The 15962-nt window shown below is 42.1% G+C and overlaps 1 protein-coding gene across 9 annotated transcripts in view; it reads left to right on the top strand.

Annotated features, from left to right (window-relative positions):
* The first annotated feature begins 3947 nt into the window (after window positions 1–3947).
* Window positions 3948–15962, top strand: part of MBOAT1 (membrane bound glycerophospholipid O-acyltransferase 1) — a 45050-nt gene continuing 33035 nt past the window's right edge. For 2 of the 9 annotated variants that reach the window (XR_015951401.1, XR_015951402.1), the window contains exons 1-4: window positions 3948–4417; window positions 12996–13141; window positions 13668–13745; window positions 14781–14876. Coding sequence is in view for 5 of the 9 variants with exons in the window: in XM_088675253.1 (XP_088531379.1) it covers window positions 4328–4417; window positions 12996–13141; window positions 13668–13745; window positions 14781–14876 (410 nt within the window). In the remaining 4 variants the exon portion in view is untranslated. Of the gene's footprint in view, window positions 4834–4964; window positions 5024–11071; window positions 11233–12995; window positions 13142–13667; window positions 13746–14780; window positions 14877–15962 lie in introns of those variants that run through there. The other 7 variants (XR_015951400.1, XR_015951399.1, XM_088675254.1 and 4 more) reach the window with 6 other exon arrangements.

Here is a 15962-nt window from a genome sequence, read left to right as displayed (position 1 = left end):
TAAATAGTGCTGCAAACTAGTACTCAGTGTGTGTGTGTGTGTGTGTAAAATTTAAAAGATGTTCAGTGATGTGGGATGGAAAGTAGTTGTTTGGCCATTTGTCTTAAAATGTAACAACTACCCTATTCAAGAAGCAGTCATCTCTCAATCCACTTACTTAGAGCACATTGATAACTTCCATTTTACATTTTGAAACAAACGCATAGATGTTCTACACATCCACCAGCAGGGGTCATAGCTTCACAGGTGATTCCCCCTAAAAGAGAGAGAGACATGCAACACAACACACACCTGTGTAAAGGAGCTTTTGCAATTTCTAAAAGTGCAATTGAGTCAATCGTTATTGCTTTAGAATACATTCAGATACATTTCAAAAAGCAATTGCTCTTTCAGAAGTAAATTGCTCAGAACACCTTGAGAAAAACATTCAAAGGCCTAGGGCACACACGTTACAGTTGTCAGGTGAAAACACCTGCAAATCACTTCACGTAGCATGGGTTGATACATGATAATTTGGAATGCCGACTGGCAGTTGGGACAGGGAAAGTAAAAAGCAAGGAGAGATTGGAGTTCTGATCTGAATGGAAGAACTTGACACTGCAACATTTTGTTACAGGGCCTCACTTGTTTTTGTATTCTTTTCTACTTTTCTTTTCTTTTTTAAGCAGCCTGAGTGCATGCATCTATGTATATATTGGAGGACTCCAGAAATATGAGGTAATGTGACACTGAACTCTGAGGCTTTGTACACACTATAAAGCATTCTCTCTCCCTCTCTCTCTCTCTCTCTCTCTCTCTCTCTCTCTCTCTCTCGTAATTTTGGAGACTGTAGTTTACCCCTCAAGAGTCATACACCCCACCAACCTTAACAAACTACAGTGTCCAGAATTCTTTGAGGAAGGAAATGTCCTTTAAAAGTATAGTGTGTATGCAGGCTGTTTCTGCGTTTCACTGGATCCAAATGAACAAGTACTAACAAGTGCCTGGAGTCCATAATGAGGGTGGATGAAAGTTAATACCACAAAGCTTAATCCAGGTAAGCCGATGACAGCAGCAACAGAGGTTGTCCTGCCCTGTAAGGATCAGGTTTGCAGCATGGATATACTGTTTGGTGAGGGGTAGACACAGGACTCTCTCCAAATGGCACCAAACTCCAGCTCTCATCCTCCCTGACCATAGAGCAGACTGACTGGCCTGATAGGACTTACGCATCCTGCAACACCTAGAGGGTACCACCTCGACTACCCCCATTTTAGATCCATCCTTTCACAAGTGCCACCCATGGCACAAATCACTTTCCACCAAGTCTGATTTGTTTGGTGTAGGAGCTGACCTGGTCCCCTTCTTCCGAAGAATGACCTCACTAGTTATATTCCCCTGGAAAATGTACAGGCCAGCTTATTGTAAACAGGCCGTGTTTGAAAGGCATTCAGAAAGTTCCAGGTGGTTCAGCAGCCTGCTTGTGCCGTAATGGATATATTTTGCCTTTGCTGAATGATTTGCATAGGCTTACAGTGTATTTTCAGATGCAATCCGAAGGATGGCTTTGACATGTGCAATGAGTAACTGTTTTAGCCCCAAAGCCACGTTTCCTCTTGGCCAATCCACCTTGGAATATACATTCAAAAAATGCGCTCTTTTGAAAACAAACAAACAAATTTTTATGGGTCAATGAAATTACATATATGGCAGCATGCCATCGAAAATTAAGAAGCAAATTAAATGAGAGAAAATATATCTAAAAAGAATAATAAGGAAATGTATACTAAATAAAGGAACAAGAAGTTTACATATATTTGTAATAAGGTAAAAAGGTAAAGTACCCCTGGACACTTAAGTACCTAGTTATCTACTTGCACTGGTGTGCTTTTGAATTACTAGGTTGGCAGAAGCTGGTACAGAGCAATGGGAGCTCACCCCATTGCAGGGATTCGAAATGCTGACCTTCCAATTGGCAAGCCCTAGAGGCTCAGTTTACCTTATATTTGTAATAGTAACTATACCAAGTTAATACTGTTTTAAGAAAATGGTTTTGCAATAAAAAATATTAACAGTACATCGAGGAATAAACAAACAAACAAACAAACAAATAGCATTATTAAGAGTATGTTAAGTAATCAAACATGCTTAGCCTCCAGATTTGCATCTGCAATAAATCCCACTCCACTTCCTTACTGAATTCACTTGGCATCAAGGCAGAACTCTTGTATTATAAACTGCCTTGAAACTAATGAATCTGTTATTTTGTGTAATATGAACTTCCACTATATTCTATGAAGCTGAGATAGTCTGAGAAACCCTAGCTAGCTTTGGTCAGCTACAAAGGGCAGGAGTCAAGAGGGCATGGCACTGGGCGCCCCATCAACGTTGTTGTCAATAGAACCCTTTCTGCCTTCAAGTTTTGCAAACTGGAATCATCCTGAGAGGGGTGGGACAGAATTATTCTGCCTGACAGCTTCCAGCAAAAGCTGACATTAAACTAAATTACAATTCTGCTTTGTATAGAACTGGTGTGAGACGAGAAGCCTAACAGGGAAAGTGACAGGACTGGGAGGCAGCCTTCTCTTGCAGTTGCCACTTTAACCTTTAAAATAAAATTTCAAAGCCCGCAATAAAAGGGGCTGAAGTTCATGTGTGTCTAGAAGCCCAGTCTCCAGTCTTAGTTGAGTGGGTAGTGCGAGAGATCCCAGCAATGTGGCTGTTTAGTGGAGAGGCAGAAATACTTTGCACTTGCTCAAAGATCCTGTTTACTATTATTTGATGCACGAGGGCTGAGAACTAAGGTTTGACCTGGACGAAGCCTTGCCAAACCTTAACTCTGCAACTTATTCACAGACACACAGACTGAAAATAACAACTATGAGGAAATAACTGTATGAAGAAACATCCTTCAACAGGAAAGGTTACAAAATTTGAGGATTTTCATTAAGAAAAGAAAGCAAGTAAGGGGGGGCATGACAGAAGTGTACAGATTTAAACATGGGGTGCGGAGATAGGAATAAGGGAAAGTTTTTCTTTCTTTCTCATAAAATGAAAACCCAGGGCCTTCCAATGAACGTGAATGTTGGAAAATTCAGTACGGTACTTCACAGATAGCATAGTTAAACTATGGAATTTGTTTTTAAGAATACAGTAAGTTGCAATGGCCATCTGTCATGGATGCTTTAGTTGAGATTCCTGCATTGTAGGGAGATTCCTGCATTGTAGGGGGTTGGACTAGATGACCATCAAGGTCCCTTCCAACTATGCAATACTATTGTAGTTATGGCCACCAACCTGGATGGCCTTAAAAAAAGTTAGACAAATTCATGGCAGCCCTGTTTAGGGAAGTTTTTAATGTTTGATGATTTATTGTATTTTGAATATTTTGTTGGTAGCTGGGGAACCCCAGCCAGATGGGTGGGGTATAAATAATAAATCGTTGTTGTTGTTGTTATGGACGATTAAACTGTCAGTGGCTACTAGCCACGATGGCTATATTCTAGTTCTACTGTTGGAGGCAGTATGCCTCTGCATACCACTAGCTGGGAGACTCCCAATTGTGGAGAAAGCTACTGAGCAAATTCCATGCTTGTGGGCATCACATACAGGCAAGCTATTTTTATTAATTTACTTAATGGGGGGCAACTGCCCCCTACCCCCCCCCCGGCTACGCCCATGGCATCCCATAGGCACCTGCTAGGCCAACTTGGAAAAAGGATGCTTGCCTAAACGGGCTTTTAGTCTGGTCCAACAGAGCTCCTCTTCCAAAACCAATGCTTTCGAGCATGCGAAGAGTGCAAAAGCGCCAGCAAGGCGCTTGAGACGGATCTAAGAGTGTTAGAGGGCAGCCCTCTAAGGATTCACACACACACACCCTCCGTCGAAACCAGCCCCTGGCAAGCAAAGCAGGTTCCGCCTCGCAGCGAGACCGACAAGGGAGAAAGAAGAGGAACGTCTTGTGCCGCGCAAAGGCTGAGACGCCCGGCCAGCTCCAGACGGCCGGGCGCGGCCCTAGGAGCAAGGCGAGCGCTGGGCTCGAGGGGCTGGGAAGGAGCCAGAGCGCCGCCCAGCCACCCACTCCCCGTCTTCTTCTCCCCTCCTCGGGCGAGAGCGGCTGTATTCGCGGCAGACCTGGAAGAAGAGGAAGAGTGCCAGGCCACCAATCGGAGGCCGCGAAAGAGGCGGAGCCTCGGCTCGCAAGCGCCAGCATTGGCCCGAGGCGCACGTGTCTGGGGATGGGTGTCTGCGCCCGGGAAGGGTGCGAGCGAAGCGCGCCAGTGCCGCGGGCGAGGGCAGGCGGGGCGCCGGAGGGAGGGAAGAGGCTGCAGGCGAGCCGGGATGCGCGATGGCAGAGGCGGCCCGGATCCCCTATAGGACCACGGGGTCCACTCTTTTGCACCCGCTGAGTGACTTCCTGGGCATCCCGCTGGACCAGGTGAGGGGAACTCGGAGAACTTGGCCAGCAGGCAAAGGAACAGCTCGCTATTACAGTATTGGGGATTGTGGCACGTGGTGGAAATCCCGGGTTGCTGTTTTTCATTCAAAAGAGAAATTGACCGAACAGGATTATTGATCGCGTCTGGTTTTTTTTTTCCGCCGACGGAAGGGTGACTTTCTGAAGGAGAATGATAAAGAACGAAAAGCCCAGTTTTTGTGCATGTTTACTTCTACTGAGTTTAACGGGGTTTATTTCCAAATAAACGAGCGTAGGATTGCACCCGCAATAGCTTGGAAGCGCTCAGGTTTCAGAACTGTGGCTTTATTTGCAAGGTAGCAGTCGGTGTGCCTTATGGCGATATTGGGTTTCATCTATTGGGTTGGGACCTAAACTGAGTCACAGGTAAACCTAAGGTGAGTCAAGTCTATGGCACCGATTTACATTAGCTTTTTTTACACCTCCCCCCCCTCAAGGCAGAAATGATGAAGCAGGAAGAGTTGGGTTTGGTTTATTTACAATAGCTCTTCCAATTTTCTGTCATTAGGTGTACCGCTTGTCAAGTGCCTCTCCCAGAAGACAGAGGAGCTTAAAGTCAGGAGACCTGTGAGACTTGCCTGTTCTTGTGATTTTTTTTTCTTCCTAATGTGGTATTAAAGATGGGTCTCCGTTGGAAAAACTTGAAGACGGATACTAGGCTGTGTAAGAAAGCATGCTGGGGTGTGTTGTTTGACTAGTACTTAGTCTGTCACTAGGTGCAAGTGATGCAGTGTGCCGTTGATGCTTACATGTGCAGGAAGCAGCAGCCTAAAGAACAGGAAGTAGCAACCAAAAAAAGAGTTTTGTTGTGTAAGGTTTCCCATGGCAACTAAATTGAAACTAAGCCATCCTTGAAATGAAGATGCTTTCTTCTTATGTTTACATCACACCACCTTCCTTCCCTCCTTCTACAACCCTCCTTCCCCTTTGTTATATGTTCAGAATGTAAGCTCCTTGGGCCAGAGATTTATCTTGTTGCTCTGTGAAGCACCATGTGTATAGATGAGGCTGACAACCATAATATCACCCTTCCCTTATGGGTTAGGAGCACATGCTGTGAAGGTTTAGATGCATTACAGGAACACTTCCCATTCCTGAAAATCACCCACTTCCCATTGTGCATGCGACTCCTTGATTAAGATGTGCTCATTAAGCAGTCATCCCTACCGTAGGCAGAACGTGACTGTTGCCTCAGGACATAGATGCTGGTAGGCGGTGAGTGGGTGACAACAGGCAAGATGTTGGAGGACAGAGCTGTGCAAACCTGCCTGCTAGCTAGGTGTGGGAGAGGGTGCTGTCCTGGCACCAACATTGAAGTAACACTGAACCACCAGTTGGGGCAGCTTCTGTTAGTGGCATTTGGGGTGGTGGATCATGTCCTCAGGCAGTGAAATATTGGGTTGGCACTGAAATCAGTCCCACTGCTATGGAAGAGGGTTTATTCCCAGGTAGATGTGCATAAGCACCTTGCCTTTGTATATATGGTCTCCTTAAAGCTGCAGTTCACAAACTATTTTTGGTTTTTAAAAAACTCTTTTAAGCATCTCTGTAGAAAACAGAAGTGATACAGCTGAGCAAGTGGCTTTAGGATTGAGAAAACACTAGTACAGGTTCAGAGTGTGTGCATGAACCAGTTTGTTTTCGTTTGTCTTTATTATTATTTGTCCATCCCTTGAATTCATCTTGACCTGCTTACAGGTTGTTGTTGTTGTTGTTTTAAGACAATAAAGTCTCCACCTTAACATTGGTGGAACTGGAATTTAATTTCAGGAATTCAGATCTGAAATAGTGAGTAGTCATTAATACTCTTGCCAGACAGGATGTCAACTTTAGAGTCTGATTTTATTTATATTCACTCAGACATAATCCCACTGAGTGAGGCTTACTCCCAGGAATTGTAACTTTTGAGCTGGCTTTGGCAATAGAGTGCCCAAAGTTCTTCACGTGCCTTAATTCAGTTTGCTTTGCTATAAACATTTCAGCTAATAAGACAAATTCAATGTAATATAGATACGGTTGTTTACTGTGTTGTTTCTGCACTTGGTAAATCAAACAAACCACTTGTCTATGTCACTGTGTTAACTCATGGGTAGTCAACCTGTGGCACTGAAGAGTTTGTGGTGCTTATAGAAATGAATACCCGTAGGTTTGATTATAGAACCTGCCTGACTCACTTGAACTATGCTATTTCTTGCTCCTCAGCTCAAAAATTTACCAGGGAGGCATGGATACCTTCATTAGTATTATGGTCCATATTAGTGTGAGTGTGGCACAATGCAAGTTTTTAGAGCGATTGGGTTTAATCTAGGCCACTAAACTTACGTTCATCCTTTACATGACAGTAGTCATTTGGGGCCCTGCTGGGCATCTCTTTGCCGCAGCAGCAAAGTATGGTATTAACTAAGGTGTAAGGCATTTTGTGGCACCCACCTTATTGAAATGCCCTCTCACTATTCTGCTTCAGGCAGTTGGTGAAGACCTGACGTTTTTAAAAGGCCTTTTATTGGTTGTGTACTTTTTGTTGGCTTACTTCCATATTGTTTCAGTGCTGCTGGAATTTGTTAAGTGGACCCTGTTGAATGTATATATTGAAGTATATTTAGGTGATTCTGTTCATTTTGTTCTGTTTTTATCACTGTTCGTTAGTTGCCTGGAGTCTCGTTGCAGAAATAGTTGGGATAGAAACTTTTGAAATGAATAAGAATAACATATTATTGTGGTTGCACAAAATCTTGTGTGCCAGATGTACTTGGGTGGTGGTGGGAGGGCAATACAACTATAAAATGGGATGTGCAGCTCAGTGGTGATGTATTTTCTTTCAAGGCTCATGGGAGCAAGTGTGATTGGTCTTTCCTTCTTAGATTTTTCTGAGGCAGCCATGAACCTCCTGCCCTTTCTGTATTCCCTCAGCAATGAGGAAGCCTGTGGTGGTGATACTATTTGTTCCACTAACTGGGGAAAAAATGGGCTCCACTTACAGATTGTGCTGAGAGATAAAACAGGCAGCAAAGGATTGATTGTACTAGGTTTTAAAAGCAACACAGAAAAGGACTCTGGAACAAGGATGATTGGTTTTAGTCTTGCAGGGTCTACTGTTTGAGTAGAAAACAAAAACTTAATTAGAAAAAGGGAGCTGAAAACAGAAATTATTTGTGTGTGATATTTGGTTCAATCTGCTTAGTGTGGAAGAAAATACTGTAATAATGATGCAATCTTGCATTCACAGAAAAAAAATGTGCGTATAAAGCTGAATCTCTGTTTGTTGTTAATGTTTAGTTTGCTTGTCTTAAGTGAAGGTTGACACTATATGCATGTAGCCAAGGGAAGGAAAGATTTGAGGAACTGGGTAATAAGGGGCATGTTTGTCAGCCTCTTTCTGAAAACAATTCCTTGTAATGTTCACACGTTTACTGGTGGGTTTGTTGAATAAAGGGGTGGGGCCAATAGCATTTTCATTTCATGTGGGGTGGAGAGTTTAATTTATTCACTTCTTAAACTATTTATTATAAGGCTGCTGCAATTTGTCTTGCATCGGAATTAGAATTCATTTATATTAAAATCATTTCTGGAATGTTTGCCATCCACGGATCCCAAAGCAGATAACATAATAAAACTCTAAAATGCTAAAAACACATAAAATAAGTATTAGAAACTACATAAAATCAGTAAACACCATATCTTAAAGGGGTCAATAACGTAGCTGGGGAGTGCTTGAGCAAACAAATGTGTGCTTAGCAGCCTTTAGAATTGCCCTACTGTCAATGACTTGCATATATGACACACATAAGAAACGGGAACCATGCTTCTGTAGATTGTACCAAAAAAATACATGGCAAATTTAATTTTCTTTATTTCACACGAATTCGCATCTCCTTTCTTTAATCACTGGGTTCAGTAAGGGCTGCTGCAGAAGAGTAAAGCGAATGTAGAATATAGGATGATGCAGACATTGAAAAAAGTCAACAGGATGGATTGAAAGAAACATTTGGTATAACTCTCACCCTGTTGACTTTCCCCCCTGACATTCCTTTCTTTCTTCCTGGAAGCAGAGTCAAGTTTAACCACCTCCGCAGCATGACTGTTGCACAGAGATTTTTAACTGCCTCTGAAGGTCAAGTGCTTTGCCTTTGGAATGCACCACAGGGCTTGGCAACTCCACCCTGACTTTCAGGAAGGAGAGTGGCACAGTCTAGTTCAATACTGCTGCAGGCCACCCCAATCTGAGTGGCGTGAGATTCCAGGGGTTCCAGGTGCTCATCCAGGATCCGTGTTTCCTTTGGGAATGAGGCACACTGGAGGCTGTGGTGTCTTTATTATATATGGAGTTGTTGTTGTTTTACACATATATACAACCTGAGCTTGTGTTGGAGGGGTTCATAGCATCAGCACTCCAAGAAGGTCTTGTTTCTCCCATAGGCACAGCTTAGGACAAGGGCTCAAGAAGAGATCCGGCTTCATGCTTTACCTCTTTCTCTCTAGTTCACATTGCAGCAACTCTCACTCTAATCTCTCTATACTCTGGCTTTATCTGTTGAGGGAGGGTGGGGCCCCATCAATTTGCCATCTCATGCGGAGTCCCTTGATCCTTTGTTCTTAATCGCCCATTCCCAGACTACGGTATCAGCTCAATCCAGTAAATTTAGCCTAGCTTAATTTTCCTTGTAACACTTGGATTAATTAAATTATTAGAAGTGTCTAGCACACAGCCTAATACACACAGGTCTGGCTTAATACATACACGGGTCTGGTACCCAGAGTTTTAACACCTGGATCCTTGATTAAATTCTAACACCTTCTGGTTCCAGGAATTTAGGAGTGTCTAGCACCCACAAACTCATAACAATCCTATCAGTATTGTCATAACAGAATGCAAACATGTCTGTGCCTAAGCTTACTGCACATTTGTTTGCCAAAAGGTGCTGCCTTCTTATTTGCCCAGGAAAAAATGAGTTTTCATTTAGCAAGAAAACAAACATATTTCTCCCCTCAGTCCTTCATGATGAAGTAGCCCAGAGCTATTCCCATACCACATATTTTCTTACAGAAACATAATTCCATTATATGTACAAGTTTGGTGCTTAGATGCTTCAAGTTTGCAGCGTGTTTTATCAATCTGTACACCAAATATTATCCTTTCATGAAAGTTTCCATTCTGACCCTTACTGGCATTACACAATCAAATAAAGTCATAACCATAGAAATAATCCTCTATTCCATCATTTTCAGCGTATAAATTATAGGGTTTCTGAAACAACTCCCCTTTTATCTCTAGTCTCTCATTTAAAATTATTCATTATATAAAATTATACTATGCATTTCCTCCTGTTTATTTTGGTTGCTATGTGCCAAACACCACAATGACATTACAGTAACAGTTGTTAACGCAAACAAGATTGTCTACAAGCAAAGTAAGGGCAGGCTCCAGAAACTGCAGAAATGCTCAATTCACTTCCTATAAGTCACGGGTGGGAACTGGATCTGGTTTGTGGGCCAAAATGAAAACACCTCCCCTGCATGGGCTGCTAATCACAACCATAGCAGCAAATTATTTCCTGGGGCAGTATGTTGCTTGATATTGAATAATGTGTGATACTTCAGAAAACTTTGGGCCAAAATAGAAACTTTGGGCCAAACTGGAGTCTCCTTCAGGCATTCAGACACTGTGTAATTGTGTGACTGGGAGGGTGGGGTGCTGTGGGTATGAGCATAGCTAACTCTGTCCCTCCTTGTCATTCTCGTTGCCCTGCACAAGTTAGAGGATGCTTGGGTGAAGCAAGGAGCCTCCTGTCTTAGTGGAAGCTTCCTGTGCATTTTAGAATCCCCGCTTTTGGGGGTTAATGTGTCATGTGTCAAATCAAACTGAAATTGATTTGGAGCAAGCACTCCCAAAACTTGAGAGAGAGGGAGGAGAAGGAGCGGCCTACACATACTCTCCACACTTTTAATATTGGGCAGCTTTCGCATACTCAGGAATCAAGAGTTTTCTGTCTCCCTTGTAGGAAATGTATACAGTCATACCTCTGGATACGAATGCTGAGGGTTGCGTACAACACGTGTTACGAACGCGCTGAACCCGGAAGTAACGGAATGGGTTACTTCCGGGTTTGGCAGTTCGTGCATGCGCAGAAGCATTGAATGACGTCATGCGCATGCATAGAAGCATTGAATCGCAATCCGCGTGTGCGCAGAAGCCGGTTGCATACTGCTCATGTTGCGAATGGGGCTCCTGTTCGCAACCAGAGGTACCACTGTACTTCTTTGTGCATTCTGCCATTTCCATCCTTTGGAATAGTGGTAGAACTTTGTTGCTCATAGCTGAACATTTCAGAAACTGTTGGGCGACATTCAAAGAAATGGCAGCTCAGTGTGACTTTTTTTTTTAGAAGCAAATAAAATTTCATCTGGATCAAAGCCACTCATTCATTCCATCATAAAAAAAAAAACCCGAGTAGCAACGATTAGGGTATCAGAGTCAACAAACATACATTGTAACACTTAATTTTTCAGATTTACTTTTAAACATTTCTCCTCTTCACACTGTTGTTGACTAAGGATTTTCCTCTTTATTTATTTTTTTGTTGACTAAGGACTCTTGTCATCTGTTCTACAGGGCTGCTAGTGATTATTCCTTAAGCTGTTTCATCATGGTAATCCCCCCAGAACATCTGTTTTGATTTTTTTGAGTTCAGATCTCAGAAGGTTTTGTAAATTGGGAGAGAAGCAGAACTTACTGCTGGAAGCAAGACTTCAGTCCACAACACAGTCAAATTTACCATGTGAGAGCTCATGCATGAAATTAAGGAAGATGACTACAAAGTGTAATTGTTTCAAACTAATGTGTGTGCATATTTTTATGCCCTCCTTGGAAGACTGTAATTTTCCATTTTAAAATAACACTCCAGCTTTAAAAACAAACAAACACATATGTGCTGTACAAAATAACTTACAGTATTTATATGGAAGTTTTCTTTCTTTCAGCAGGCTATTATAAGCCAGATGGATTCTAACTCCCATCAGCCCCAGGCAAGGGGAGTTGTAGGCCAATAGCATTTGATGGGGGCAGTCCTGATTTGAAACCTTTTCTAAAATATCAATCTGCTTCACTTTATGTAGACAACTTAAGAATCAAAACACCTTGATAGCAGAAGTAGCTCATCCTACCATATTCCTATAGTAAACATTTAGTGCAGGCATCCCCAAACTTCGGCCCTCCAGATGTTTTGGACTACAATTCCCATCTTCCCCAACCACTGGTCCTGTTAGCTGGGGATCATGGGAGTTGTAGGCCAAAACATCTGGAGGGCCACAGTTTAGGGATGCCTGATTTAGTGGGTTTAGCTTACCTTGACCCATTAGTATTCTATATGTATAGAAGAAATTAACTATATCATGACATATCAAGTATGCCATGAAAGTACACAGGTGTACATGCACACATTACAGGAAATTCTGCCCCTTTGGAATATGAATGTTTGCCTTCTACAGTTTTTGGTCTCACAAGAAGCCACAATGTACTTCTGTTGATTTATCATGTAGGCATCCAAGGAACTATCCAATTTTCTCTTGCCATTTAAGTTCCCACAAGCAACATTCTTCCTTTCCCCAATGCACATCTATATTTCTCTCATTTCCACGACTCCTCTGCAAACTTTCTTGGGAACTCGTTTGTAATTCTCTTTTGAGGCTCTCCTGTTAAAAAAATTTCACCTTTGGACATTTTCTTACTCTTGAAAGGGAGCAATTCTATGTGGCAAATTAGGTTTTTCATTAAGTGTGCCTGTGCAAGTGCCTTAATGTGCTTTATCCTAAATGTACCACTTAAAAAGCAACAACTGCAGGAGATATGGATAACTAGCCATAGCAAACTTCTTTTGCTATTGGCTTGCTCGCTGGGCAGGTTAATGAATTATGCAAGAAAAACCTGGATTTGCCACCACTGAGTGTATATACTTGACCAGGAGCCGGACCTAATCAAGTGTTCCAGTACAAGACACACACCTGTCACATTCATATTTGACATTTTTCGGTGTAGATATAAAAAACACCCTGGGCATATCCCTGAAAACAATTTGCTGGATACAGACTAATAATGAACTACCACACACACATTCACTTACTTGGTCCTATTCACAAGTCCCTGGGAAAAGCTCCCTTGAACTCAGTGAGACTGACTTCTGATAAGGCATGCCTACGATGGTTCCACTCCTTTTCCATTCTTTTCATTGAGATCTGTATTCAACTGATGTAGCCTAGATCTAGCTCAAATTATGAAGAGGCTCCTTTCACCTGAAATAAAATGTGAAGGTTTGAAACGTCTTTCTCCGAAATATCCTACTGGGAGCTTTAGGTGTCTTTTGAATATTTTTGAGGAAGCAGCTCCAAATTACTTCCGTACCCATTCGTTAAGCGCAGTGCTAAGTTGTGTGGGGGAAAATACGCGACGACTTGACCAGGATTGCACCCAGGAGGTCTTTCTTGGTGGTGAGGAGAATGCTGGCAAACAAAAGTAAATTGCAATCTGTTATTCATGTTTCCTTAGGTCAATTTTGTTGCTTGTCAGCTCTTTGCACTCTTGGCCGCCTTTTGGTTTCGCTTGTACTTAAGTCCCAGCCATGCCAGCTCTGCTGTTCGTCATGCATTTGCCACCATATTTGGAGTATACTTTGCTGTTTTCTGCTTTGGTTGGTGAGTAATTTCTGAATAACTAATAATTGCAACAAAGATGATGATGCATGGAGTCGTGGAGAGAGATGTCCGCTCTCTGTGCTTTAAGGCATGCTGTTGAGCAGGCACCCCCAAACTCCGGCCCTCCAGATGTTTTGGACTACAATTCCCATCTTCCCCAACCACTGGTCCTGTTAGCTAGGGATCATGGGAGTTGTAGGCCAAAACATCTGGAGGGCCGCAGTTTGGGGATGCCTGCTGTTGAGCAACTATGGGAACTCCTGAAACAAATTTGGAATTGTTTTATCAGCAAGTAGTGCTTTAGAGAGAGATGTATCCAAAAGTCCAGTGATTTGGGAGCAAATACCGTAACTTGAAAGGGGATCTAGTTAGGCAATTGTAGAAATGCAGGGTTGGAGGAGAGTGGAGTTTGTGTTTGCTCTCTCGTTCTATACAGTATTGCTTATTTACTTTATAAAAGGTTTTTGCCCTCCCCTGGTATCCATCATTGATCTTTGAATATGAAACTCGTTTTCTTGTTTTTAAGGTACTCCATCCATATTTTCATGCTAGTGATGATAAGCTATAGCATCCTGAATGTGGCCAGCATTCCCAACATTCACAGGTGAGGTTTCATGGCTACCGTAAGTAATGTGTTTTAGGTTATCCTTTTTAAAAAATTATAACTATGTCCTTTTCCCCACCTCCTTTCATTAGAGCCGATGTGCAGTTAGTCCAGGCACCCCCAAACTTTGGCCCTCCAGATGTTTTGGACTACAATCCCCATCTTCCCCGACCACTGGTCCTGTTAGCTAGGGATTATGGGAGTTGTAGGCCAAAATATCTGGAGGGCCACAGTTTGGGGATGCCTAAGTTAGTCAATAGTGGTGTGTGGCAGCACCCAGATTGTGGAACTCTTTGCTCCAAAGATTTGCTTTGCCTTTCTTCACTGGGTTTCATTCCCATTCCCCTGTCCCCAGTTCAAGCAAGCAGTTCTGGTGTGGGTGTGTAATAATAAATAAAATAAATAAGTGTTCTGTCCAATGAAAGGCATGCTATCTCTGAACTACGGAAGCCTTTAAAGAACCTTACATATGATGACAATTTATGTTCTTGTCTGTATCCTTGCCAGTGTTTTAGATTTCAAAAAATCTGTGTGAGTGTGGTTTTTTTAAAAAAGATTGATTAAGTCAATGGCTTACCATTTTGTTTGGTTTTTCTGATCTCTGGTTCCAGTCTAGAGAAGTCATTTGAGTACAAGCATCAGTGGCACCTTTTGCTGTCATTAACATCAGCTTTCCTCTACATTGACAGCATTTTTAAAAACTTGGAGGTTGTGGTTTTTTAAAAAAAATGTCTGCAATATGGCATGAAGGCAGGACTGTTTTTTCTGGTATGACTGGGGACAAATGTCTTGCTCTGCATGGGAGACTAGTAATAATTATTTGGATGTACTTATTGGGTAGGAAGTTCTAGGAAAGCAATATGCACCTGCAAGAGTTAGAAAGAAAACCTTTTGATGGTACATATTAAGCTTTAAAGTCCCAAACCCCTTGATGCGGCAGAATCAACATGTTGGGTTGGGAGTGAGTTGTTTTGAGGTTTTTTTCCATTACAGTTGTTCTTGGACTTACGTTTTGTGTAATGTCTATGATTGTAGGTACTCTTTTATGGTAGCTATGGGATATCTCACGTTATGCCACATTAGCCGGATATACATATTCCACTATGGTATTCTCACTACAGATTTCTCTGGGTAAGTAGTGATAAAAGTTATTTCTTTCTTTTATTTAGAGCAGGGGTAGCCAACTCCCAAGAGACTGTGATCTACTCACAGAGTTAAAAACAGGCAGTGATCCACTTCTTTTAGGGAGGAAAGCCCATTTTTCAGGGAAATAAAAAAATTCCTTCAGTAGCACCTTAAAAACCAAAAGTTTTTATTTTGGTATGAGCTTTCATGTGCATGCACACTTCTTCACATTTTTTAGGGTTTCAGGTCAAAGTTGTTGAGCTTTTTTAGGGGAGTCAAAGTTGTTGAGCTTCTTTGAGGGGAGCCAGTGATCTACCAGTGATCTACCACAGATGTCCAGTGATCTACCAGTTGATCACGATCTACCTATTGGATGTGCCTGATTTAGAGTATTTGCAGGCCCCTATTCAACCAAAACGGCTCCCAGATTAATTAAAGCAAAACAATCCCTGCCTGCAGGCTATACAGCCTTGGAAAGACAAGGGAACAGGGATATGGAAGAAAAAGGAAATAATTTGTAATATTAAAATGTTTGTATTCAGTAATTCATAGAAATTACTTTCTTTGTTACCTTAATGACCCACACTTAGGCCATTATCTCACCAAGAAGCTGGCCCAGCTATTCCAGCAATTGCATCCTTGCTGGATCCAGGAATTAGAAGGGGACTCAGGCATACAGCTTAACTGCCCCCTCCCCCAGCAAACTCACAACATGGACATTTAGTGAGGTGTATAAGAGGTCCAGTGTGTTTCAATGTGTGACAGTTATTCTTGTGGACAAGACAATCTTGTACTGCTTTTATTATTCTGCTGTCTTGCTGTAGCAGTTCACTTGGGACATATCAAACCCCGTTTAAGTCCAAATGATTTAAATGAACATACCTGGGCAGAGGTAGAATAGGTTAGGCATCATATTGAAAACAATCGGCCAAACACAGCATGATTACTTTTAATTGCGAACCTGTGAATAAAGTAAAATATAGTTTTGCATATTGGTCAGTTTCCTCTTCTCTGTTTTTGGCTTCTACTTGCTTAAATATTAAAACATTAACACTGTTTCTGCTTGTTGATATGTTCTATCTGTTGGTGTTT

The sequence above is a fragment of the Zootoca vivipara genome, chromosome 8 (genome assembly GCF_965207765.1).
Source record: "Zootoca vivipara chromosome 8, rZooViv2.hap1.1, whole genome shotgun sequence".
NCBI classification, from domain to species: Eukaryota; Metazoa; Chordata; class Lepidosauria; order Squamata; family Lacertidae; genus Zootoca; species Zootoca vivipara.
The sequence above is the reverse complement of the archived record's forward strand: the minus strand, read 5'-3'. Positions and strand labels throughout refer to the sequence as shown.